We start from the raw sequence: 25,749 nt of genomic DNA, 5'->3' as shown, positions 1-25,749 counted from the left end.
ACCAACCTAATGTCAGGTACCATATATTTCATAATTTCAACATACACTAATACAAAGTTTACTGTTTTTAATATTTATATGTGAAATATCAATAAATATATAGGCAAAATTAAAGTATTACAAAACTCACAATATTTGTATCTTAATTTGAAACATAATTCACATTATCATATACCTTTCAACAAGGAAAGTTTTAGCATACAAGCACCTTAGAATTCGAATTCCAATTTAGCTCAATGCTTTACATGTTTTCTGGGCAAAAGATACATTTATCATGTCTGTCAAAATTTTTAATAAGAAAATAGTAACTGAAAATGGAACATTGACATTTTGTATATGAATAGTATAAATTTTAACTGAGAATTCAAGTTATTAAACATTAAGAGTTTATTATATGTATTATACATTCTTTTGCATTTAAGCAATAGATTTTACATGATTTTGGAGGAAAAAAATGTTTCAACTTTATACCAAGTCAATGAACCAGAAATCTGAATAACCTCATATCAAGAGGCATTTATTTATTCTTGGCATTGTCTTCCAATACAAAATGAAGTTGATGCTCCGCTGACTAATATTCTGTGCCCGTGCTAACACTGAGAAATGTTAGATAAATATTGGAGTGACCAAGAAAGTTTAAAAAATACCAATGCCTGCTGAATGTAATTCCAGAATTTAGGAGGCTGAGACATAAGGATTCAAAGTTTGGGGCCAGCTTTGGCTACATGAGACACAGTCCCCTCAAAAATCCCCTCAAACCCCAAAACTCCCAAACCAATTTCTGCATACCATGTTTATAATACAGAATTGCTAGAAGGTGGGGCTGGGAAGGTGGCTCGGTGGTAGAGCACTTGCCTTGCATGCTCGAGGCCCTGGGTTCGATTCCTCAGCACCACATAAGAAAAAAGCCGGAAGTGGCGCTGTGGCTCAAGTGGTAGAGTGCTAGCCTTGAGCTGAAGAGCTGAGGGATAGCGCCTAGGCCCAGAGTTCAGGCCCCACGACTGGACCCCCCCCAAAAAAAAAAGAATTGCTAGAAGGTATTGCCCTGGGTATAGAGACTGTGTTAAAATGTCTCAGACGATACTGATGGCAACAGCTCGTAAAGCACTAGAGAACTTTTCCATAGTCAGGTCAGTTTTCAGCTGAAAGATTTCCCACTTTGATTTGGGTGAGTATCTTGTTATTTTAACCAATGGAGATGTTACCTCCCTTGGTTAGAAAGGATGTTTTCTGTTTTTATTCATTAGTCTTCACATAAAAGCCACAGGGCAAGGCACAGGGCAGTTGCTAAATAGTGTCTTTTGAATGAATACCTGATTGATTGCCTTACATTTCTTTGTTATGTCCATCTTGTCCTACAGCATTAATGAGAATTCAAAGGTATTTATGGATAAAATAAGTGACTGAAATAGCAATATAAGCATGCTTTAAAAGCTCACGTTTTAAATATAAAAGCCAGGTGTGGTACGTGCCTATTATCTCAGCATTCAGGAGGCTGAGGCAAGAGGAACTTGGGTTTGAGGCCAGCTAGTGATATCCTGTCTCAAAAACAAAATAAGAACCCCCCCAAACAAAAAAACAACAAAACCCAGCCCCCCCAATATATAAATAGATCAAAACTAGAAAAAAAATTAAAAAGGAGTGCAATATTTAGCAGCTGAGAATTCAATGAACTTTCAAATATTTTTCATATTCTTACATTTGGAAACAAGAAACTAGTTCTTTAGCTAATATCCGTAATCACATGTGCAGATAAATTTTGTTTTAAAAACAGGATTACAGCTTAATCTTGACCATGCTTAAATTTTCAAAATTCCAATAAATAAAAATTTAGTACAATCACAGTAACTTCTGCATAATTGCATTTAAAAAAGATTGTTTCTGTCTAAAGTATCATTATTTATTGTTATGTCCTCTCAGCTGAGATCCAGTAGCTGCTCTGAAGTCTCATGTTGAGTAACAAAACTATCTTGGCACTTCTGTACATGTTTATTAAAGAAACCTTATTAGTAACAGACTTCCTGAACTAGCTACATTCTCAGATATGGCTTCATTTCTCGGCATTTCACCAGCATGAGATAATTCTTTTCATTCTCTTAATATCTCAGACTACGCAACTTTGGTTTCCTTAAACTCAGCATTGGTTGCTTGATTGTAGGTTTGTCACCAAAAAGTGCTGCTTCACTCTCTGTGGTTGGAAACCTTTTTTGATATATCAAGGGATATTCCTTCTGAAACTTAAAAATGAAATGAAGAATTAGATGGCATTGAACATCTCTTTACTAGCTGAAGGTAATCAAGTATCCTTTCATTTTATCCCTGCCTCGCCTTCTTTGCTAACTCTCCTTTAAAAATTCTACCATTTGTTTCTCACTGGTTAAGCCCAAGAAGGTCACAGAATTGGCACAGACATTTCTTAGTGCCTACAGCATTAATGTTCTCGAGAGAGTCATGCAGCTACTGGGTTTGGATTTAGAGCTAAAGATTCTAAATGGTAGTGATGAGTTACTCAAAATATATTAAAAGCAAATTTTCTAATTGCTTTTCCAGGCTAATCAAAGGTATAATTAAACAAAACACCAGCAACACAGCACAGTATCCGCCATTTATGTCATTACTGTTTTCAAATTTGGGATACAGAGTGAAATCAAATGGATGTTCAGTTGTTTTAGCAGTAGTTTAATGTGTGCATATGAAGCATGATATATAGCCTCTATGTTCAAACTTTAAATCTGCAGTATTAAAATAAGAAATTGGATTTTAATTGTCACTAAGTAGCAAGCATGAATAGCATAGTGGAACATATTTACATGAATGAGACATTGCTCATTCTCTTACCTGTTTCAGTTTTCTTTTTTTCTCCTTTACTGGTAAACTCTTGTTTTTAATAATAGTCTCTAAAAGTTCTGCAATTGCAGCTTGAGAGGTAGAAACCTTCTGTTCATCAAACTCCTGTGTACTAATCTGCGTACAGTAAGAATAAGTTGGCAAAGGTGCAACCAGTTCCTCTCCAGGACTTTTAACCTGTAGTGAAGAAAATGAGACAGTGATGATCTGCCAATTTTGCATATGTTGTATCCTTATGCTGAGATCTAGTAACTATGGGTCTACTACCAAACTCGACTACAGATGATGCAATAGGGTCCCAGCTCCACAACTGAGATCTTAGTAACTATGGGTCTACTACCAAACTCGACTAAAGATGATGCAATAGGGTCCCAGCTCCACAACTTTACAGGTTTTATAGCCTGCAGCAAGTTATTTACATGTCTTGGATTATTCCATCATTAAAATGAAGGTTCCATAGGAACATGTATATAAAGTACTTAGCACCATAGATTTTATTTAAACTATAAGACAGCAATAATATTAAGTGATATTTTATTTCATCTTAACATTCTGAACTTAATAATAAAGTATTCATTTAGTGTTGACGACTGGGGCCTGGGCAGGGCAGAGTCTACATATCTGCTGAGATGAGGAAGAAATTGTAGGGGATAATTTAAATTATGTGTAAGTTAGGACAGTAAAGCAATGTGCTGGTCAACCAATGCATGAATAAAGTACATGCTTATTATTTTGGGCTGCTCGGTATTCCTTTGTCTCCCTTTTGTAACGGTTCCTTCCGATTCTACCCTTTCCTCCCTAATGTTTCTTGAAGAACAAATTTGGCTCTAAGTGGTATAGGGCCAATCAGAATATGGCTCTCTTTCCATCCCACTGATCCTCAAACACCCAAAGGATACACTGGGCCAATCAACACCCACACCTCTTCAGATTGGAGGTGCAGGGATGGCTTTTTTTTAGGTCTCAAAGTGAAGTCTGTGACTCATGAACTTTAATCAGCCATATTCCCTATCATATAAAGGAGTCACCTGTCAAATACACGATGAAATAGAAATAAGACACGGGCTGGGTGCCAGTGTTTCACACCTGTAATCCTAGCTACTTAGGAAGTTGAGATCTGAGGATTGTGGTTCAAAGCCAGCTAGGGCAGAAAAGTCCTGTGAGACTCTTATCTCCAATTAACCACTCAAAAACTAGAAGTGGCACTGTGGCTCAAGTGGTAGAGTGCTAGCTTTAAGCACAAAGAGGCTCAGGGACAGTACCCAGGACCTGAGTTCAAACCCCACATCTGAATAAAAGAAAAGAAATAAGACATGGACAACAGGAAGAGTCCCAGTGTTATTTTTCTTTTTTTTTTTTTTTTTTTTGGGGGGGGGGGGGGGTCCAGTCGTGGGGCCTGAACTCTGGGCCTGGGTGCTGTCCCTCAGCTCTTCAGCTCAAGGCTAATGATCTACCACTTGAGCCACAGCCCCACTTCCGGCTTTTTTCTTTTTGCTTATGTGGTGCTGAGGAATTGAACCCAGGGCCTCATGCGTGCAAGGCAAGCGCTCTACCACTGAGCCACCTTCCCAGCCCCAGTGTTATTTGTGTCCCCAGTTCTGTCTATATTCCTAAATTTTATAGATTTGTTGATGAGTTCAGACTCCATTTTAGATAGAGCTAGTATGAGCTAAGTTTGCCACTTGCTAATAACTAGTGGAGAGACTTTTTTTTTGCTAGTTGTGGGGCTTGAACTCAGGGCCTGGACACAGTCCCTGAGCTTTTTTTTTCCCCTCAAGACCAGTGTTCTACTACTTTGAGCCAGAGCTTCACTTCTGGTTTTCTGGTGGTTAATTGGAGACAGAGTTGTCACAGATTTTCCAGTTTGGGCTGGCTTCAAACTGTGATTCTCAGATCTCAACTTCCTGAATAGCTAGGATTATAGGAGTGAGCCACCAGTGCCTGGCCAGTGAAGACACTTTTGAGACCCCAAATACCTACACAGCCCTTCTTTAAGTAGTCAAGATGTTTCTCCACTGTGGTCTGTAAGTAAGAGGGTACTTGGAGAATTTCTTGATGATGATCCATTAAGAAAGAAACTAATCTTGCAGCAAGAAGCTCATCAAGATCCACTTCTTCAGCACAGCACAGTACACATCGAGAAAAAGTGTGTATCATCTAGAAACATTAAAAGATGTATGTTTAAGAATGTAAGGTTTCTGGGTGGGGGGTGGGGAGAGATGGGAGGGCAGGGATGGTAAGGGGAAACAAGGAAGGGCAACAATGCTTGATAAGAAATGTACTCATTACCTTGCTCATGTAATTGTAATCTCTCTGTACAGTATTCTCACAATAAAAAAACTTATTAATAAAAAAAGAATGTAAGGTTTCTATAGAGTATCAGTAATCTTCAGCTATCAGTATGTGAAGTATTGAAGTGATATGTAAATTGGACAGTAATTATCACTGAATTCTATTATGATAAAGTACACTTAAAGGTATTTGTTAAGAATTTCCTTAACATGGTTCCAAAGGATTATATAAAGCTTAGGTTTTCTTTCAAATTAGCCACAATTTTATTAAACTACATAGGTTCTAGTAATATCCTACGGCTATACTGCTTAGGATTAAAGACAACAAGGATTTATTACATGAAATGGATATCATAAGAACACAAATGAGGAGAATAAGTTCATCAAAGGTTGCAAATATAGTTTTTAATGTATTTCTATGTCTTTAAATAGTAATTTAATATGTACATGCACTTTAATTCCATCATAAAGTTTTTGTATTTTTTTTTTTTGTCGGTCCTGGGGCTTGAACCTCATGGCCTGGGCTCTTCTTTCTGCTCAAGGTTATTGCTCTACCTCTTTGAGCCACAGCCCCACTTTTGGAGATAAGAGTCTCAGACTTTTCCACCTGGGCTGGCTCTGAACCAGGATCCTCAGATCTCAGATTCCTGAGTTGTTAGGATTACAGGCATGAGCCATCAGCCCCCAGCCCATCATAGAGATCTTTAAATCTTACAGAAAATTTTGTCTTAAAACTCATTACATTCAATCCAAACAATCCACTTGCAACATACCTACCTCCTTCATTCTAAAATAATGAAAATATTAGACTTCTACTTCAAGTATTTGCCTTTAGTAGATGACCACCATATTTACTGCACTGAACTACTTTTAGTTTTATTCTAATGTCAGATAGGTTTTCTAGTTCCAAGCTCAGTTCTCTACTTTTTGCTCCTTTTTACCTCCTTAGCCTTGCAAAACTCATTTATTTTCATACCATTAATACCATCTCTACATGGTGGCTCAAAATTACCTTCTGCCTAAGTTTTCATCCACCAGGCTCATCTTTTGGTTAGATTTGGTCAGATAAATTTCATTTGGCTGGGCTGGGAGGGTGGCTCAATGGTAGAGTGCTTGCCTTGCATGCATGAGGCCCTAGGTTTGATTCCTCAGTACCACCTAAGCAGAAAAAGTCAGAAGTGGTGCTGTGGCTCAAGTGGTAGAGCGCTAGCCTTGAGCTAAAGAGGTGAGGGACGGCACCCAGGCCCAGAGTTCAATCCCCATGACTGACAAAAAAAAAAAAAAAAATTTTACTTGGATGTCCTAGTAATTTTTTTTTTTTGGGTGGGGTGGGGGGGTTGGTTGTAGGGCTTGAACTCTGGGCCTGGACACTGTCCCTGAGAGCTTCAGCTGAAGGCTAGTACTCTACACCTTTGAGCCACAATGCCACACTTCTGATTTTCTCATGGTTAACTGGAGATAAGAGTTTCATGGCCTTTCCTGCCAGGGATGGCTTTGATCTCAGATCCTCAGATTTCAGCTAGGAGTAGCTAGTATTACAGGTACCCAGCTTATCCTAGTAATTTTGAAAACAAGCAGAATCCCCAAATTACTATTTATCTCTCAAAATATCTTCCTTATGAAATAGTTATGCTTTATAATAGTGGTATAATTGATTCAGGCATAATTCTTCTTTATATATAAATTGTCATAATTAATGAATTGTCTATATTAATGACAAATAGTATCAGGTTTCTTATTATGAGAGCCTCCTAAAAAAAAAAAAAGCTGCAGTCTACAGAAGTGGAATATTTCAAGAAGACAAATAAACAGAGACAGACAGACAGACAGGTAAGAGTACACGAGTGAGAGTGAGCACATCTATTTCAGGCCTCACTTCCTATCAGTATCTGCATGTAAGCCCTAGTATATTCATTTTCCATTCTCTAAACATCTGAGAATGAGATCACTCGGTAACAACGTCTCCCAAATTTCTTGTCTACAATCACCTGTGACCAAACTTTCTGGAACACTTTGACTCATCATACATAGAGGTCCCTTACACTCCTCTGTCTCCCCTATCAGATAGAAGCGACAATGCAGTCTAACGAAGTCTGATTGCCTAGACCAGGGATGAATGAGGAGGCAAAGTTCTCTGTTAGAATTAGTGCAAAAATGTGATAGTTTATCAGACTGTGCACAAGGAATTCGTGTCCCAGTATTTGCTGACTGGAAACAGACTAAATTAGCTTCTGTAACCCACGAATCTAGGACTTCTATGTCTCCACTTGTGTAGTAAATCTGGTTTTCTTTGTTTGGTTAATAAACCAGGGCATTTTCTTTACATAAGAAATAAACTTACCAGTGATCTTGTACCCATTGCATCATGTAGTCTGGGCATATCAACATTTTGACTCATTCGAGATATCATGCGCATTAAGAGCTGAAGTTTCCTACGGTTTGGCGGGGGAAGTAACAGACAACATAACTGCAGTGCGTTGATGGCAATTCTCTCTAAGTGAGGTTGCAGCATGCCTAGAAGATAAAGTCACCACCGCCCAAAAAAAGAATCATCAATGATACTAACTTCCACACAACTAACATATGCAGTTATATGAGAGGGTAAAATAATCTCAGTATTTCATTTAACTACTTCTAGAAATGTATACATTCCTCAAAAGCATAGCAAAATTTTCATAACCTGCTTTTAAGTATCAAAATCCTTTCTTACTATCAATAGTGACTTCGGATAAGCGAAAGAGAAAACTGCTTTAAGGAGAAAGAATAAACCTTGATCACGTCATGGCAGAAGTTTTTATAATAATTTTGGAAGACTAAAAGGCATTTCAGAGAAGAAAAGCTAGGTAAGCCAAACAGAGAGTTAGTAAGCACTAAGTTAATACTGCATGCATCGAAAGCAACAACCTTACTTTGTGTGCCAGTCAACACAGAAGAAGCTGGAGGTAAAGAATTTTCTGAAAGTTCTATTGTACTTTTGCACAGTCTTTTATTGATTGTGGTACTAAACTCTCCAAGTCCACTTTCCATAGCTGTTTGGTCACTTGTATTGCACTTTCCGAACTTTGGTTTCATGATAATTTCAGCCACTGGCATATTGATATAACTATTCCGTCTTGTACTACTTCTTAAAAGCAAACTCTGAGATCTACAAAGCTGTTTTGACTTGCATTTCCCATTACATAGCTCTTCTTGGTCTTGAACTGTCAAAGTAGAGGTTCTTTTAAAACCAACACAGAGTGGCTTTTGAATACTTTCCTCTGAATGATGATTTAATAGGGATTCTTGTTTGGGATTTAACTCTAAAAACTGTTTATGATGTTGTTCTTCTACTTTCAGAAGAGAGTGATGGAAGATATTGGACACCTTTTTCCTTGAATTCCCTGGCACATCTACAATTCCTTCCAAAGAAGAGCACCTTGGTTTGATGTTGGAGGACAAAACATGCATACTACTTAAAGGGCCTATTAAATTATGGCAGCTTCCTCCCATTATGTCATTAGTATTGCCTCTTCTATTTCTTAAATTAACTAGCTGCATTTTCTTAGCATATCTTTCTTGAAATTCTTGGTCACTTATTTGTAGTTTCTCAGTTGAATCTGATTCTTCTTTGTTTTTGTCTTTGTGAAGCAGACTGAGAAGAAGACACTCAGTTGATTTGAAGGAATTCAAACTGTTTAAGTGAAGGATTTTTGAAGACTGTGGATCATCTTGGATTTTATGTATCCCACTGGGTCTATCTGAAACTGTGATGTAGCCACAAACAACTACCAGAAAATGAGACAAAAATTAAGATGCAACTGTATGATGGTGGGCAAAAATAAAACAAAACAATAGCAAAGTTAAAAAATAAAGCATCATTATAGTGTATATATATTGTTAGTATAGTACAAATAGCAGTTGCTTAATCTGAAAGCCACTTAAATAAGACACATGCAGCATTCAGTTATATACGTGCAAGACTATTTTATTTGTGATTTAATTAAAAATTTACTAGCCTAATTAAATGGATTGAGCTGGAATACACTTAAAAATATCTATCATTCTATAACCACTAGAAACCTCTTAATCATGACAAGTGTGGTATAATAGAATATATAATTATCCTGTGGTACCAATAGGAAAATTGGTTTGAGGACTGATGACAGACACCAAATTCTGTAGATGTGCAAGTCTTTTATATGAAATAGTGTAATATTTGCATATAACCTAAGCATATCCTCTCTCATTTTTTTTTTTTTGGGTCCGGTCCTGAGGTCTGAACTCTGGGCCTGGGCGCTGTCCCTCAGCTCTTCAGCTCAAGGCTAGTGCTCTACCACTTGAGCCACAGCGCCACTTCCGGCTTTTTTCTTTTTGCTTACGTGGTGCTGAGGAATCAAACCCAGGGCCTCATGCATGCAAGGCAAGCGCTCTACCACTGAGCCACCTTCCCAGCCCATCATCTCTCATTTTAAAGTCACCTCTAGACTACTTATAATACCTAAAATAATGCAAAAACTATGTAAGGAGTTATACTGGTAAGAGAATAAAGACAAAGAAAAAATTCTTCTGTTTAGTACAACTGCAATTTCTTCTTGAGTATTTTTGACTCTGGGCTGGTTACATCTAGGATGTAGAAATCAAATTGATGCAAGCCAATGCCAACTGTACTAATTTATCTGTTTTCTGTTCTTGGCTTCTGGCACAGAGCACCCCAAATCTTTGAAGTTTCTTGAGTGATAAATTCTGTTATATTCATGAGGAGCCTATTTGAGCACATTTGAATTCATCCTAAGGTAACTCATGGTTGGTTTTGTTTAGTATTGGAACTCTTAGTCTACCATCTCTTGGCTAAAAAAGGGGGCTGGAGATTGAGTTTAATATCAAAGGCCAGTCAGTAATTTTCAATAAGCATGCCTAGGTAATGAAACTTGAATTAAAACCCTAAAACAATGAAGCTAAGGGTGCTTCTGTACCATTTCACATTCCCAATCTTGTTACATACATCTCTTCCCTGTAGACCTTGCTCAATTCTCTCCTTTTGCAGTAAATTATACTTAGTTGATAAAGAACAAGTGATACTGGAACAACATAATCGAATCACTAGAAAATGACTCAATAGCAACCTCAGTATCACTGAAGTCTGAAGCAATTTATAGCCTGACACTTTTATATTTAGCTACGTTTTTAGATTTTAGGAAACTTTAAACAGATTTATATAAAAAGTAAAATAAACATACCCAAAATATTCACAAATAATTCATAATATTCAAACGTAAGTAGAGGTTCAGGGAGATCTAGAAAGTAATCTGCAATTGTTCTGAATACATCTCGTTCAAATCCAACGTAAGTTGGATTATTTGTATCATTACTTCTTGGCCCTATGAAGTAGAAGGCAAAAGAAAGAGCAAATGGATTTTAATTTACACACAATTTAAAAATAATACTTAAACTTATATTTCATGGGAAAGTTATGCTTGACAACAAATTCTGGCACAATATTAAAAATTAAAGGATTGTTCACATCTCATTCCTTATCAGATCATTTGACTAGAAATCACTATAAGCAGTCAACTGCTATTTAGCTATTAGTTGCTATTTTACCAACTATTCAGAGAGCAAATATGTATCTTAAAATGTTTGAACAAGCACTTGATGAAATTGACAAATGTGATTACATCAAACTAAAAAGCTTCTACAAAGGAAATAAGTCTCTACAAAGAAGAGACAGCCTACAAAATGGGAAAAATTCTTTGCCAACTACAAATCTAGGAATAACTAGAAACTACAATGAACTCAAACACTAAACTGCAAATGAACCAACAATCCAATTATGATAATTCTTGAAAGAAGTACAAGTGGCCAATAAATACATGAAGAAATGCTCAACATCTGGCCATAAAGAAAATACAAATTAGAACACTGACTTTTTGTTTCACACTTGTCAAAATAGCTACTCTAAATAATAAATATTGGTGAAAATACTGGAAAAAGGGAATCTTTAAATACTACCAGTAGGAATGTAAATTAGTGCAGCTTCTATGGTGGTTCCTCAAAAAACTGAACATAGAACTATCAGATGACCTAGAGAGACTACTCTGGCAGATATATGAAGACTGTCAACAGAAATTAGCATTCTTATATTTATTGCAGTACTATTCATAACAGCCAAGAGGCCCTTCAATTGCTGAACAGATACAGAAAATGTAGTATATGCACAATGGAGTAGAACTGCAGAATTTAGACCTATATATTTATAAACATACCTGCACAGAAACACGGCTGTAAATAAGGGACTGTCTAGGGGATTAGAGGGAGTGGAAGAAAAGAGAATGATGGGGGTAAACATCATGTCTATATACAAAAAGGGCACAAAGCAGCCCAGTGAAAAATGTTGAAAAATAAAGGAGAGGAGAATCAGGGAAAGGAGAGCAATAAAGGGACTAATCCAATCAATATAAAATATGTTTATGAAATACTAGATAAAACTCCTTTGTAAAAATCCTATACGAAATTTTTTAAAAAGCCCTAGGAAAATCTATTTTAATCCAATCATTTTGTAAAGCAAAGAACATCTGGATACTGCAGACAATTCTTCCAATTTTGTTTTTTGTAAATTTTAATGATTTTTTGTGAAAAAAAATTTGCCAGGAGCATATCGTTAATGAATTGAAATAACAAGTTAAACAACAATTTCTTAAGCCTAATATTGTTACTGAAAAAAATCATAATTCCTTGTTCGTGTTTTCCTCAGAAATAGTATCTGATCACAATTTACAGTTAAGAAAACAGAGGGTCCAAATAATTTTCCCAAGATGAACAAAGCTCTTGGAAGGTAAGCTAGAACTAAAACTTAGTTAAGTATAACTTGAAAGCAAGGGTCAGAACTTTTAGATCTAACAACATTTATAGTGTGATCCACATATTGTATGTATCAGAATCATCTGGTTCACTGACTAAATACAGCCAGGCAGTTAGACACCTGCTGACCTAGAAATGGTTGCTCTGATTCACTACTTGAGACATATCTAAACAAAGACCTGGAATCTTCATTTTAAGAATCTTTTGGAGCAGTTGGAAAAACAAACAAACAAAAAACCCCAGCACAACTATGTGATCTACTGGGTAAATCAAATCAGAACCTTAGGAGTATCCTTATTGACTGACATGCTTTCAGATTTGAGAATCACCTTCCAATTTGTCCAGCTAAAAGTATCATCCCAAACCCAAATAAATTATCTTACACTACACTACACTACACAACACACACACACACCACACCACACCACACACACACACACACTCTCTCTCTCTCTCTCTCTCTCTCTCTCTCTCTCAGAGTTTACGGGCTAACATGGATTTGTGCAAACTGATGTTTTTCTAGGGAAGATAAATGAAATATCCTTAGTATTAAGAGTAAAATTATCTGATAACTAGTAGTAAGTTTTCTAAAAACCATGGTTTACTAGAAATAAAGACTGCTTATATTTCACAGAATTATTTCAGCAGATTAAATAACAAGGAAAGTAAAACTCTTCATATGGTATATTGTTAAGCACATTGAAAACTAGTTACATATTGTTTACATATTTAGTTTTATTTAGATCTAACAAGAACTGAGAAGACAGGGAAGACAGAAATCCCTAAAGATGGACATCATAGAACCCCCTATTAGTATATTTATGTGTTGTTAACCACAAGCCAAGGAATGAGAGTAGTTGAGTAGGAAAGGCAAAAAAAGAAACTCAAAAGTCTTAAGCTTATGATCAGGATCTTTATTGTAATGCTATACGATCAGGATCTTTATTGTAATGTTATAAGTAAAATGTTTCTTAACTTATTTGTCACTATTTATTCTGATACTTTGTCATAATGACACCCAGTGGACAACAAAGGAGTAAGTACTTAACCTGTACATTTCTAACACCTCATTAATATTTTCAAAACTACTGATTTTATAAGAACTAGAACACTACATCCATAACTAGAACTATTAAAATATAATTTAACTCATCCATAACTAGAATTATTAAAACAGAATTTAACTCTTGATAGGGAAATGTATCAAGTGTACAATTTTTGCAAAGTTGTAAAATCTATTTTGAAAGCAATTAGTGTTTGGTACTTGAATCAGTCTTAAATGGTTAAGTAGCCATTATTATTGATCACCATTACTAAAAAGTGATCTGTGGATTAATGACAGAGTTTACTTTATATAAATATAAACATCCTATTAGTATATGGAATATTACAAAGCACCTTAATATTGAAGCCATGTACAACTGTGAGGACTGAAATGGGTTTCATAAAACTTCATTGCTGATTGAACCTTTTGCTGACATGCTATTTTACTTCCAAGCTACATTTGAACCTTCTGTGCCTTACAGAGGGAATTACTGTACTGCAGAATTTTCCTAAAAATCCTCTGGCCTATATTTTATGATTGATGTGAACTGAGACATAAATGGTGGGCTTGAATTATAAAATCATCTTCAGTTTAATAAATATTTAGAGACCCATAATGTAACCTTGATGATCATTTAAATTTTAAGAAACAGTTATAGACTCTAATAATAAATCGTTTAAATATTCTTTGATTCTTGTTAAATACTACTAATAAAAAAAAATACACACGTAGTTTTCAACTTACAATTTGCTAGGCACTTCATGGCAGATAATACCCAGTGAGGAAGGTCATCTAGGTATAAGCATTGTAGAGTAAATCACATAAATTTTATGACAGTAAATTTTAAAACTTTACACTTGTCTATTTTATATATATGTGCATAAAAATGAGTGGCAATGTAAAATATATAATCAATGTAAAATATATAAAATGTAAACTTGAGTCTTGGCCCCACAAACATCTCAATCCAACTTCAGTAGTAAAGAAGAGACTCAAACCCAGGCACTCTCCTCACCAGAGCCATGTACTTAATCACACCTGTGGGTGCTGTTGATTCCTTGCCACAGGAATGTGAGGGTAGGGGATGACAAAGGCCACACACAAATGGAGTATTATTTGAGGGTGAGCTTTGCAAATAGAAAGACCAGGATAAAAGACCCAGCTCTGGCATTTACTAACTTGTGACATCATAGACAAGTCATTTTAATTTGTTTTCCTCCATTTCTGTATCTGTAAAATAGAGATAATCATTCCCTCATAGAAGAGCAAGTTCCCAGCAAGGTACAGGTGGCTCACCCTTGTAATCCTAGCACTCAGAAGGCTTAAATCAGAGGATCGAGATTCAAGGCCAGCCAAGCAGGAAAGTCTGTGAAACTCTTATTTCTCATTAACCACCAGAAAACCAAGAGTAGTGCAGTGGCTCAAAGTGGTAGAACACTAGCCTTAAGCAGAAAAGCTCAGGGACAATCTCTAGACCTGGAACTCAAGCCTGACGACCAAAAACAACAAAAGGGCAGGTTCCATGCATGTGTTTAGGACAGTAGGTTATGGGTGAGATCTCAGGATTGAAGTTCAAAGCTAGCCCAGGCAGCTAAATCTGAGAGACTTATCTCCAATTAACTAGCAAAAAGCCAGAATTACAGGTGTGGCACAAATGATAGAGTGCCAGTACCAAGTAGCCACCCACTGCCTTCTCTCCAACCTGGCATAGGCCCAGCACAAATGGCCCAACATATTTGGTGGTGAGAAATAAAAACAAAACAAAACAACAGAAAATGTGTATGCACACGTGAACGTGTGTGTGCGCTTATTGTCAGGAAGGAAATCTATTAAAAAGGTACTGAATCAGGTAATATTTTAAAATACAGAAATTTGTAAAAGTAATAGGGAGCTTGATTCAACTCTATTCACAATATAGAAAAACAACACCATGTCCAAATCATAGACTATTTTAGTGTGAGGGGTGGGTTTTCATATAAAAACTTCCAATATTTATCATATCTGTCTCCCTATCTGTCTGGTCCTATGCTGAAAGGGTGAGACCAAGGACTGAAATGAAGTATACTAAATATTAAATATTAGAGTACTTCACAGTGAGGCTTTCTTAAAATCTTTTAAATATCACTATTTCTATCTTGTTTACTACTAAATCTTTAATACAATGTCTGGAACACTGTAGGCCCTCAACACCAATGTGATTAATCAATATTTTTTTTGGTCTGGTCGTGGGGCCTGAACTCTGGGCCTGGGCGCTGTCCCTCAACTCTTCAGCTCAAGGCTAGTGCTCTACCACTTGAGCCACAGCGCCACTTTTGCTTATGTGGTGCTGAGGAATCGAACCCAGGGCCTCATGCATGCAAGGCAAGCGCTTTACCACTGAGCCATCTTCCTAGCCCCTAATCAATATTTTTTATGTTTGTTTTTGGATAGCTTTGGCATCTAACAATTTCTTCTAATTCTTTACATGAATAAGCAAGTAAAGTTATTTCATTACTTAATTACTAAAGCATCCATAATGACAAACCGGTAGATTTGATGCTACCATGATGGAAGAAGTCTAGTCCATTTTCACATTTGCTCTGCATTCTCCTATGAGTGCAACTTTTGTTAGTAAGTTGGAAGGTTTCCAATTTCTTTAACTGACGCCTACCTGATTTGTCTTGTAGTACAACGACTCCATGCTTACTTGTGTTAGCCATGTTGTACATTATATATTGAGGAATTATTTGGTTTGGATTTATGAGTTCTTCGAGAGATGGCACACCTAAAATAGTTTGTAGGCTAAAAAAAGGAAGAGTACAAACTTTTACAGATTCCATAAAAGAAGAGAAATAGAAGGTAATTATGAATGATAGACAAACATACAAAACTAGAGTACTTAACTTTTCTCCTAACCAAATTTCCAAGGATTATAATTAATACTCACTTTTAAATATATTTCTCAATAAAACTGATAGAGATCCAACATAGACTCCTGACTATAACCAATACAGACCCTGAACTATAGCTATGACTTTAAGAAAAAGCAAACTGTACTGAAAACATTTCAATTCCATTAGCAAAAGCATTTACTAGAAAACATACATACAGGTTTAAATTCTAAGCTTTAAAAATGACTATGCTTACTTATTTGAATATTTTGACAAAAACATCAAATTGGTCATTTAAATGCTTCAGAAACTTGATATAGCTTAGATTTATCTTACTAGATCAGAATAATGTATTTCCAAACTTCTTCAACATCTTCTTGGCTTATTTCTCTATTATCTGTAGGGTTTTCTTGATCTTCACTGGTTATTTCATGATTTATTTTCTCTATATTTTCCTAAAAAAAAAAATCACTTTGGCTTAATTTGTTTATGCTCCAATTAAGGAACTGTTGAACAGATGTAAATTTTAATATATTTAGTAGTTTTATTCATATATGGCTATTGTTGATCTACAGTGTTGTATGAAAATACGATGGAACATATGGTAATAGTTTTTGCAGCTATCAACACCACACTCATATCAGACATCCAAATCAACTTTATTTCTAGGTACTTTAATTCTGTAACCATTATAAAAGAGTAGGAACAGAGAGATCTGTTGAAGAGTTATGTAGAAATTCCAAGCTATGGTTTGGATCTTGAAGTACCACAAAGGCCCATGTGTTTATGAAGTCTTGGTTTCTAACATGTGCTATTAGGAGATGGTGGAACCTTCAAGAGGTGGAGTCTTGTTAAAGGCAGTTCTGTCACTGGGACCACGCTCTTGGAGCAGGTATTACCATCCTGATCCCTTTTGTCTCTTTTGCTTTTACCTTCTTCAGCTGCCATGGGCTGAGTAGTTTCTCTGCTACCTGCTCATATAATAGGCCCCAAAGCAATGAAGCTGAGCATGGGTTAAAGCACTTGAAATCATCAGTCACAATTAACTTTCTCCTTTTATTAATTCTCAGATATTTCATCACAGTGGTAGAAAATTAACTGTCGTATCAGGTAACACAATAATTTGAAGAAAAAAAAACACTGCTAAGTTTTATATCATTTGCAAACATGTCTTACTTTTACTTACATATTTTTAGAGTGTAATCTAGGCTAGGAGATTTCAGTGTTGGCTTCAAATATAAAAGATTTACTTCTAATGAGCCTTTTATCAAATACATGGTAATCATATTTTAAAAAGTGATTAGTAAAAGGACATTTTACCTGAGAGTAAAGTAATCCATGCTTCTTAGGAGTTCTGCGAGATAAGTTGCGTAATTTAAAAATGCTCTCTTTATCTTTGGAAAAGTTTTCTATGTTGTTTTTTCTCAATTCTGGATGCCTTCGTGGAAGACTTTTAAGTGGAGAAGCTGGAGGAAATCTGGTTTAAAAGTAATATGTATTTAAATATTCTAGAAACTTTTAAAACCGATTTCAAAAATTATGCAAAGAACCTGATTTATTTACATTACCAAAGAATGAGGGTTCTACATAAATCAATTTTCGATGATACATTTAAAATATTTTAATAGTTCCCTGCTTATATTCTGAGTATTTTATTGATGGAAAATTTAGAGTTACCACATGGATCAATTCAGTTGAAGAAATGTATACACATAAAACAGTTCTAGATTACTATATTTTCTACATTCCTTTGACAAATTATCTAGGTTGAATATACTTTCTGCCTTTTGTTTGTGTTTGTCTTAATTCCTAGAACCCAATCTCTTGTTCCTTTTTTCTCTCTTGTGCCAGTCCTGGGTCTTCAAATTGGGCTGGGTGCTGTCTCTGCCTGAGCTTTTCTGCTCAAGGCTAGATAGAGCTCTACACTTGAGCCACAGCTCATTTGGCTTTTTTTTTGGGGGGGGGGGGGAGGGAGAAGGGTACCTAATTGCAGATAAAAGTCTAATTCCTGCTAGAATTGGTTTTGATTCAGAATCCTTAGATCTTAAAACTCTTGAGTAGCTAGGATTACACCAGTAAGCCACCAGTGCCTGGCTCTTGTTCCTTTTGATTAGTTTTTGTTTTACATTTTTCATTTTAAAGTATAGTATTTCAATGACACAAACAAGTACAGAAAAATAACACAAACTAATACCCATGTATATAACCATCAAGTAATTGTTCACATTTGCTTGAGTTTATTATCTCCCTCTTTTTTTTTTTCAAGCTGGTCTGGGGGTCTGAACTCAGAGCCTAAGCACTTCAAGGCTGGTACTGTCACTTGAGCCACAGGACTACTTTTCTGGTTAATTGGAGATAAGAATCTCTTATATTTGTCTGCCCAGGCTGTCTGTGAACCACAATCCGCTGATCTTAGCTTCTTGAGGTTACAGGCACAAGCCATTAGTGCATGGTTTCATCTTTTTTTTTTTTTTCCCTTTAAATGCTAGTCCTAAAGTTTGAACTCAAGGCCTGAGTGCTGTCCTTGAGTTTCTTTGCTCAAGGCACTTAAACCACAGCTCCACTTCTGGCTTTTTGGTGGTTAACTGGGGATAAGTCTCACGTCTCACAGGCTTTCCTGCCTGGAGTATCTTTGAACTACGATCCTCAAATCTGAGCCTTCTAAGTAGCTATGACTACAGGTGTGAGCCATCAGCACCTGACTTTCATCATCTTTTTTTTTTTTTTTTTTTGGTTAGTTGTCGGGCTTGAATTCTGGGCCTGAGTGCTGTCTTTCAGCTCTTTAGCTCAAGGTGAGCACTCTCCCACTTGAGCCACAGAGCCACTTCTGGCTTTTTCTGGTGGTTTATTGGAGATAAGTGTCTCACAGACTTTCCTGCCCGGGCTGGCTTTGAACTGTGATCCTCAGATCTCAGGCTTCTGAGTATCTAGGATTACAGGTGTGAGCCACTGGTGCCCTGCTCATCATCTATTTTTAAGTAGAAGTTTTTTGTTCACTCTAGTGCTTTGCTTTTCTTTCCTAAGGGAAAATCATAAATCTATAACTAATATAATTTTTCCTTCTCCCTATAAGAGTTGTAAGTGGGTTTTTATTTTTTCTATTCTTGGTGTCTTTTATCATATACAAAATTTATATATAACTTTTCAGTGACAAAAGAAGTGCTTTCTTACTCTACCCCAATACAAATATTTTCTTAAACTTTTTGATAAGAATTTTACTTTTCATACTTAGGTATTTAGGCCATGTACAATGTAATACATAATCAAGTTAGCATCGACATGGGGGCTTCTCCCTTCCCCTCTCCCCTCCCCGCTTGTACCTAATTACTTCTAGCTAATTTAAGACCAGATATCAGGTAAGACAATTATCCACATAAATTTTAGAATCTGCTTGCCAAACTCTACAAAAAATTATATTGAAGTTTTGAGTGAGAATGCACTGAATTTATATACCAATTTGGGAATGGTAGACATACACATAATTCAAAATCTTCCTATCTGTGTACAGGCTCTTTCTCCATTTATTCCTTTCAATAACAATTTTATAATTTTTTTCCACTAAAATTTTACATATTTTCAGTAACTTTTATTTCAAGGCACTTTGTAGTTTTATAATCATTACAAAAATCCTAGAAGCAGAGATTAATTGAGGAATTATATAGAATAGCAGGTAATAATAATAATCTAACAAATACATTAGAGAGAAACATACAGTTTAGAGAACTATTTAGGTATTTGCAATGGACAGTTTTACTATTAATAAGTACTTAAAGTTGGAAGAGAATGAATTAAAATTAACTATGTAGACAGTTGGCATTCATTTGGATACCGAAGACAAAAATTTAGGCTTGGGTGATAATGGTTTTCTATTTGCTAAAAACATGAGATTAAAGGTCAGAAATTTGGATAGGAGGTTTGAAAGTCATAGGAAAAGTGAGCTAAGAAGCAATATAATGTGCAACCCAGACACTGCACTCCTTAAAATTAATAGAAGCATAAATCTACATAAAATGTAATGTTCATAGGCAGCTTTATTTTGAATAGAGCAGACCTGGAAACAATCTAAATGTTCATCAACTGTTAAAAAAAATAAACAACTCATGCCATATCCATATAATAGGATAGCAATACAAATGGACCTACTACCAAACACATAGTATGGATGGATCTAAATATAAGTAGAACAAGCCAAACAAAAAAATTGTTCAAACTGTGCATTACCATTTTTTCAACCTTGAAGAAATTCAAACCAATTTAAACTGACAGCAAGCAGAGCAGTAGTTCCCTTTGCAGTGACAGAAATGAAAAGATAGGCAGAAGAAAATTAAAAGGAGTCATAGAAACTTTTGTCTATGACTGTGGTACTAGATTTGTTAGTCTCTGCATTTTGAAACGTATCAATGCTTTTACATTAAATATTGCAACTTATCTCAATAAGATTCGTAAAAGGTCAAAAAAAAAAGACAAGGTTGGGCTGGGAAGGTGGCTCAGTGGTAGAGTGCTTGCCTTGCATGCATGAGGCCCTGGATTCGAGGGTTCGATTCCTCAGCACGACATAAGCAAAAAGAAAAAAAAAGCTGGAAGTGGTGCTGTGGCTCAAGTGGTAGAGTGCTAGCCTTGAGCTGAAGGGCTGAGGGACAGTGCCCAGGCCCAGAGTTCAGGCCCCACGACCAGACCACCCCCCCCCAAAAAAAAAAGACAGGGTTAAGGTGAGCAGTAAGCCCACACCTTGAAGATGAATTATACTTAAAGGATGAGTAGTTGCAAAGCAGTCTAATTAGGAACATTTTATGGTGTTCTATAAAATAGACAATTTAACATGCTTACAACTGCACTTTACTTGTATGATGGGAAACTTCTGGTTGGTATATGCGCGTTGCATCTGAAACTCATGGTGGATGTTTTATCTCCAATGTACTGGGAAAGAGATGTGATGGGACCTTGAAGAGTTGAGTAGGTCTCTAGAAGGATTAACATTTTATCTATCTATCTGTCTATCTATCTACCTACCTACCTACCTACCTATTTTGTGGGTTGTAGGGCACAGACTCTAGGCCTGAGTGCTGTCCCTGAGATTTATCACTCCAGGCTAATGCTCTATCTCAGCCCCAATGCCACTTCCAGTATTCTGGTGGTAAACTGGAGATAATTCTCATGGACTTTTCTGGCCAGGCTGGCTTACCAACTTGACCGTCAGATCTCAGCCTGAGTAGCTAGGATCACAGTTGTGAGTTACTAGTCCCAGGTTGGATTAATACTTTTTTTTGGGAAGCTCTAACTTAAGAAGGACTGTATTAGTTATAATCAAAACAGGAGCCTCCCTCATGTTTTGCCTCTTTTGCAATTGCTTGTCTGCTTCTCTGCTTTTCTGTCATGCCATAAAGCTACCAGAGGACCTCACTTCTAGCCAAAATAAATTTCCTTTACCAACTACCTAGTCTCACATGTTCTGTTTTACCAACAAAAAATGAACTAAAGTAATGGGAAAAGATCCACTTCTAAGACATTTCATTTGAAAAGTAGTAATGGAGTTAAAAAAAAAAAAATCATGGGCTTTAGAACTGAAAGACCCAGTTTAATGGACATTTCACAAAGAACTCTGGGTATCTGTAACTATGACAGCCAGAGGAGGCAGGAAAGTATCCAAAGAGGTTACCAAAGAGCTGAGATGAGAAGAGATGAATAGTTTTATTACTCTTACAATGTGTACATTGCTTCAAGGTAGAAAAAAGGTCAGAAACAAAGAACAAGATTTGTTCCAATATGATGTGCCACTTGTAAAAACATTTAATGCATAACCTGCTCATTTACTCTGGGAACTCAATAAAAAAAATGTATATCATAAATCAGAGTTTCTGGTACAGTTTTAATTAGTATTCTCTTTTAACCTGTGGTTTATGTCTTCTATTATTTGTTTTACATCTTATGTTATTTGAGGACAAGTATCTGTGAATTTGTCTTGTAATTACAGAGTCTACGAAACTAAAGTAATATAAACTAAAGGTCAATGAAAAAGTTAGCCATTTGTAGTATAAAATTTTGACCTTAACGATTTTTCTAAATGGTCTTAGTTTAAAACCAGTAACACTTTCTAAAAAATAAAAAATGTATCTATTTTTTTCTTAAAGAAGCCACTATTGTAGTAAGAATACAATAAACTGGAGGTAAAACTTAACAGTCATTTCATTTCACAAGTACATAGATATATCTGTTTACTACCTGAATAGCTGGTTGTTGTCATCAAGGTTTTCAGATCCCCATCTGCCTTTGATATCTTCAATTACATGATTCTTAAGAAACTTTCTCAATAGCTGAATTGTCTGTTGCCTCGTAACTTCAGGACCAAAATTGGTGTTATTTCTTAACAGGTCATAAAGCCAATCCACAGCTTCTCCTGCTGTGAAACAATTACCGTATTTTTTAAAGTGTTGCCTGTGCTTTCTTAGAGGCATTCCTGCTCTGAAAGATGTGGTAACTTCATTCCACTGCAAAAAGAAGAGATTTTTTAAAAAACATTCAATGAAGATGAAATCTCCTGAATTTAAAATTAATTCTAAAGAATTCTAAAATTTTTTAATTTCACCTCTGATTATACTGTACAGAATTCTTTTTTTTTTTGGGTCCGGTCGTGGGGCCTGAACTCTGGGCCTGGTCGCTGTTCCTCAGCTCTTCAGCTCAAGGCTAGTGCTCTACCACTTGAGCCACAGCACCACTTCCGGCTTTTTTTCTGTATGTGGTGCTGAGGAATCGAACCCAGGGCCTCAGGCATGCAAGGCAAGTGCTCTACCACTGAGCCACCTGCCCAGCCCCAACTGTACAGAATTCTTAAAGAGGCATTCCTGCTTCATAAAATTTTATTACCTTATGGGTTCCTTCTTACTAATTTTAGGGTCATAGTTATAATTTCATCTAATAGTTTTTTTTTTACATCTGTCTATCAATCCATGCAATGTATCTATCTAACTTGGTTTTATGAGTGGATGATGAAAGTTTAGTTGTCAGCTTTAATTTTACTTCTTGTTTATAGACTTTGGCCTTTAATTCTCAGGGCCTCATTACCCTTATTCCTAAAATGTGAACATTAGAACCTACATATTGGTATTGATAAAATTACTTATTGCACATAAAGTACTAGTAAATACATATTTTTTTGTCCTCCCTCCACCCAGAGTACTTGTACTAGTTTTATCTGATGTAATGAGCTTTCAATAATGTGCTAGATCTAGATCACTCAGATCTCTACTGGTCATACATTCTATCCCTTATGTTGATAATTATAATCAATAACTTGCTGGATGGCAGACTTTATGACAAGAGCCCATATACAGATTTTGTGACTTTAAGAGTCAGTCATTGTTGGAACCTCAATTTCCACACTGGCCAAGGGGAGTAATAGTTTAGGTACCCACCCTAAGGGCATTCCTGAGAGGATAACTTCCACAACACATTTATTATACAGTGTCCTCTCAGGAAATACCTGAAGTTGGAAACCGACTCAGAGACGTAGGTCTCCTCATTAACTGTTCTAGGCTGGTGGTGTGAAAATAGAATTGAAAATCCCAAAGCTCAGATAACGTCTATTGTATAGATAGCTACAGTCACCACCCACAACGCTCCAGGCCTGTATTTGTTTAGTTTAGAATGGGCAATTCTCCGGTCTGCACGACCTGCATTAAAACTTTAACAGGCCCAATCTTCAAAACCCTTATAACGAATTGCCCTCCATTCGATCCTCCTCCCCGAAGTGATGGAACTCCGTTTCCAAGTTCTCTGATTCAGAAGGGGTGGAAACCAGGGGCCAGGACAGAGCTGAAATAGGCCCCGTCTTTTCGGGCTGCAGGACCCAGGAGCCCCCGGACACAGGAGTCGTGCGACACGGCGATCGAGGAGGATTCTGGGCGCTACGCCCGTCCCGGCGGCTGGGGGTGGAGGTGGGGTGGGGATCGGCGGCCGGAGCGGAGGCCCAGACCCTCGGGAGCCCGGGAGAGCTGGGCCAGCGCCCGCACCTGGCTCCGCAGAGGCCTAGAGGCCTCGGCTCCCATCCCTGCGCCCTGGCGGCCGCCGCCACCGCGCCGTCCGGTCCCGCCGTCCCGCGTGGTCTTACCAGCTTGGTGGCCCGATAGGGCCCGGGAGGCCCGCCCCGACCGTCCATAGTCAGCGCCAGGTCGCAGCCATGGTGGTGGTGGAGGAAAAAAGCACGCAGCGGGATGCAGGGCTGTACACCCCGCCGCCGATTTGAATAACTCCGAGAGCTGCGCTGATTGGGCGAGCCGCCGGGTCACCTGACGCCGCGGCCCTTTTCCCCAGAGGGCGGGGGCCGGGGCAGGGAGAAACTCGCAGGACCCAGCCGCAGGCTTTTCTTACCTTCCCAGCGGCTACTTCTCCTTTTGCTTAGCACCAACTTCTGGAGTTTCTCAAGCGATTATGTGTGAGGTTCAGCCTCTGGCTTAAGGAAATTGAAAATTTGAAAAGAAAAGAAAACATTCTTCCTGGTCCTAGGAGATCTGCAGCAGAATACATTAGCACTTAAAACAGGATGGGGGAGCTTTCTCCTGACGGACAGAATCCTGAAAGGCTTTATTTAAGAGTCTGTATAGCTCTTTCCATCTCGGGTTCCACTCTCTACCCGCCTCCTCTATTCCCCCCCCCCCCCCATCTTAATAGGCGTCATCATTAAGTTCTTAGTGGCAAGAATCCCCCCTTCCCATTAACTCATCTTAATAGAGTAGAGGTATGAAATAATAGCATGTTTTTCTGAGTAAATATGATGTGAGATTTGGGTACGTTGTAACACTGGCCAATGTTTTTCCTTAAGAAATTCTACCGCCATCACTTGATGCAAGCTTCCTTTCTGGTTGTTTAAATCACGATTATACTCACAGGGGGCTGGTGGTTCACGACTATAATCCTAGCGACTCAAGAGGCTGAGATATGAGCATTGTGGTTTAAAGGCAGCCTAGGCAGAAAAGTTTCATGAGACTTGTCTCCAATTAACCAGGAAAAAACATAAAGTGGAGCTATAGCTCAAGTGGTGTGCAGCAGCCTTGATCTAAAAAAGCTAAGGGAGAGCAAGAGGCACTAAACACACACACACACACACACACACACACACACAATCATACATTAAAACATCATTGTTATATTAAAAATAAACCTGTAAAAAGCAGCATGTATTAAGTGAGAAAAAGGAAAAACAACTCCTACGGTATGCAGTACAGATTGTTTTATTATGGAATTACATAGGAAGAAATAAAAGCTTCTCAATTTACTTACTCTTAAAATTGGGCCTAATACTGAGGCAAGGAATCACAAGAAAACAAAATAAAATTAATTTACCACTTTTCAATGTGATGAGAATACCATTTTTTCCATCTAGCCCCAAATGACTTGTTCTGGTTGGTTTTCTCCTTGCTTGTGTAGTTTCATTTCTCCAGTGTGGTCCCTGCTTTATCTCCAACCGTGCACATTACACAGTAATAACATAAAAAATATTTGGTGGATGGATTATTTTCTTCTTATTTCACTAAAAAGAAAGTTTATGGGTGATAGAATCCAGTTATCTTTCTTTCTCAGGAAACTTTTTATAAAGTCTTTCTGCCTGTTTATAAAGTGTGTTTATTTTTAAGGCTTGGTCATTTTGCCATGTTATGTTTAGTTATGAATCTTATTTCATTAATCTTGTCTAATATTGGCCTGGTCTGAGAAATTTCCTCTTTTTTCTTTGAAGTTGTTTGTCTGTTTTCCTCCTTGCTTCTGAAGCTACTATTGATTTTTGATCTTCCAGATCTATCTTATTTTTTTGATGCCCTTCCTTCTATAACCATCATTTTATTATTTTCCCCCCTCAGGTTCTGAAAGG

The 25,749-nt window shown here is 37.1% G+C and overlaps 1 protein-coding gene across 2 annotated transcripts; it reads right to left on the bottom strand.

Annotated features, from left to right (window-relative positions):
- Positions 1-1,595: 1,595 nt before the first annotated feature.
- Positions 1,596-24,108, bottom strand: Depdc1 (DEP domain containing 1). Of its 2 annotated transcripts, XM_042685385.1 has the most exons (12): positions 23,995-24,108; positions 22,110-22,375; positions 17,211-17,367; positions 16,227-16,345; positions 15,671-15,801; positions 13,765-13,812; positions 10,355-10,495; positions 8,048-8,902; positions 7,480-7,652; positions 4,828-5,004; positions 2,839-3,024; positions 1,596-2,237 (listed from the first exon to the last, which is right to left on the bottom strand). In XM_042685385.1, exons 1-12 carry the CDS (start codon positions 24,040-24,042, stop codon positions 2,097-2,099), a joined length of 2,442 nt encoding a protein of 813 aa, XP_042541319.1. In that variant the 5' UTR covers positions 24,043-24,108; the 3' UTR covers positions 1,596-2,096. The 2 variants fall into 2 exon arrangements, with proteins under 2 accessions (XP_042541319.1, XP_042541328.1); XM_042685394.1 differs by lacking the exon at positions 8,048-8,902.
- Between the last annotated feature and the right edge of the window lie 1,641 nt (positions 24,109-25,749).

This window comes from Dipodomys spectabilis, unplaced genomic scaffold (genome assembly GCF_019054845.1).
Source record: "Dipodomys spectabilis isolate Male_0828 unplaced genomic scaffold, ASM1905484v1 ptg000002l, whole genome shotgun sequence".
Lineage (NCBI taxonomy): Eukaryota > Metazoa > Chordata > Mammalia > Rodentia > Heteromyidae > Dipodomys > Dipodomys spectabilis.
This window is presented reverse-complemented; position numbering and strand designations above follow the sequence as displayed.

What these genes read in the sequence shown, in the direction of transcription:
- Depdc1 (XM_042685385.1), bottom strand. Translation starts at nt 24,042, where the DNA reads ATGGACGGTCGGGGCGGGCCTCCCGGGCCCTATCGGGCCACCAAGCTG. An exon ending in CAATGGGTACAAGATCACTG is followed by an intron (nt 5,005 to 7,479) that starts GTAAGTTTATTT and finishes TAATGTTTCTAG; the next exon opens with ATGATACACACTTTTTCTCG. An exon ending in ACTACTTAAAGAAGGGCTGT is followed by an intron (nt 3,025 to 4,827) that starts GTAGGTATTTGG and finishes TCTTCACTACAG; the next exon opens with GTTAAAAGTCCTGGAGAGGA.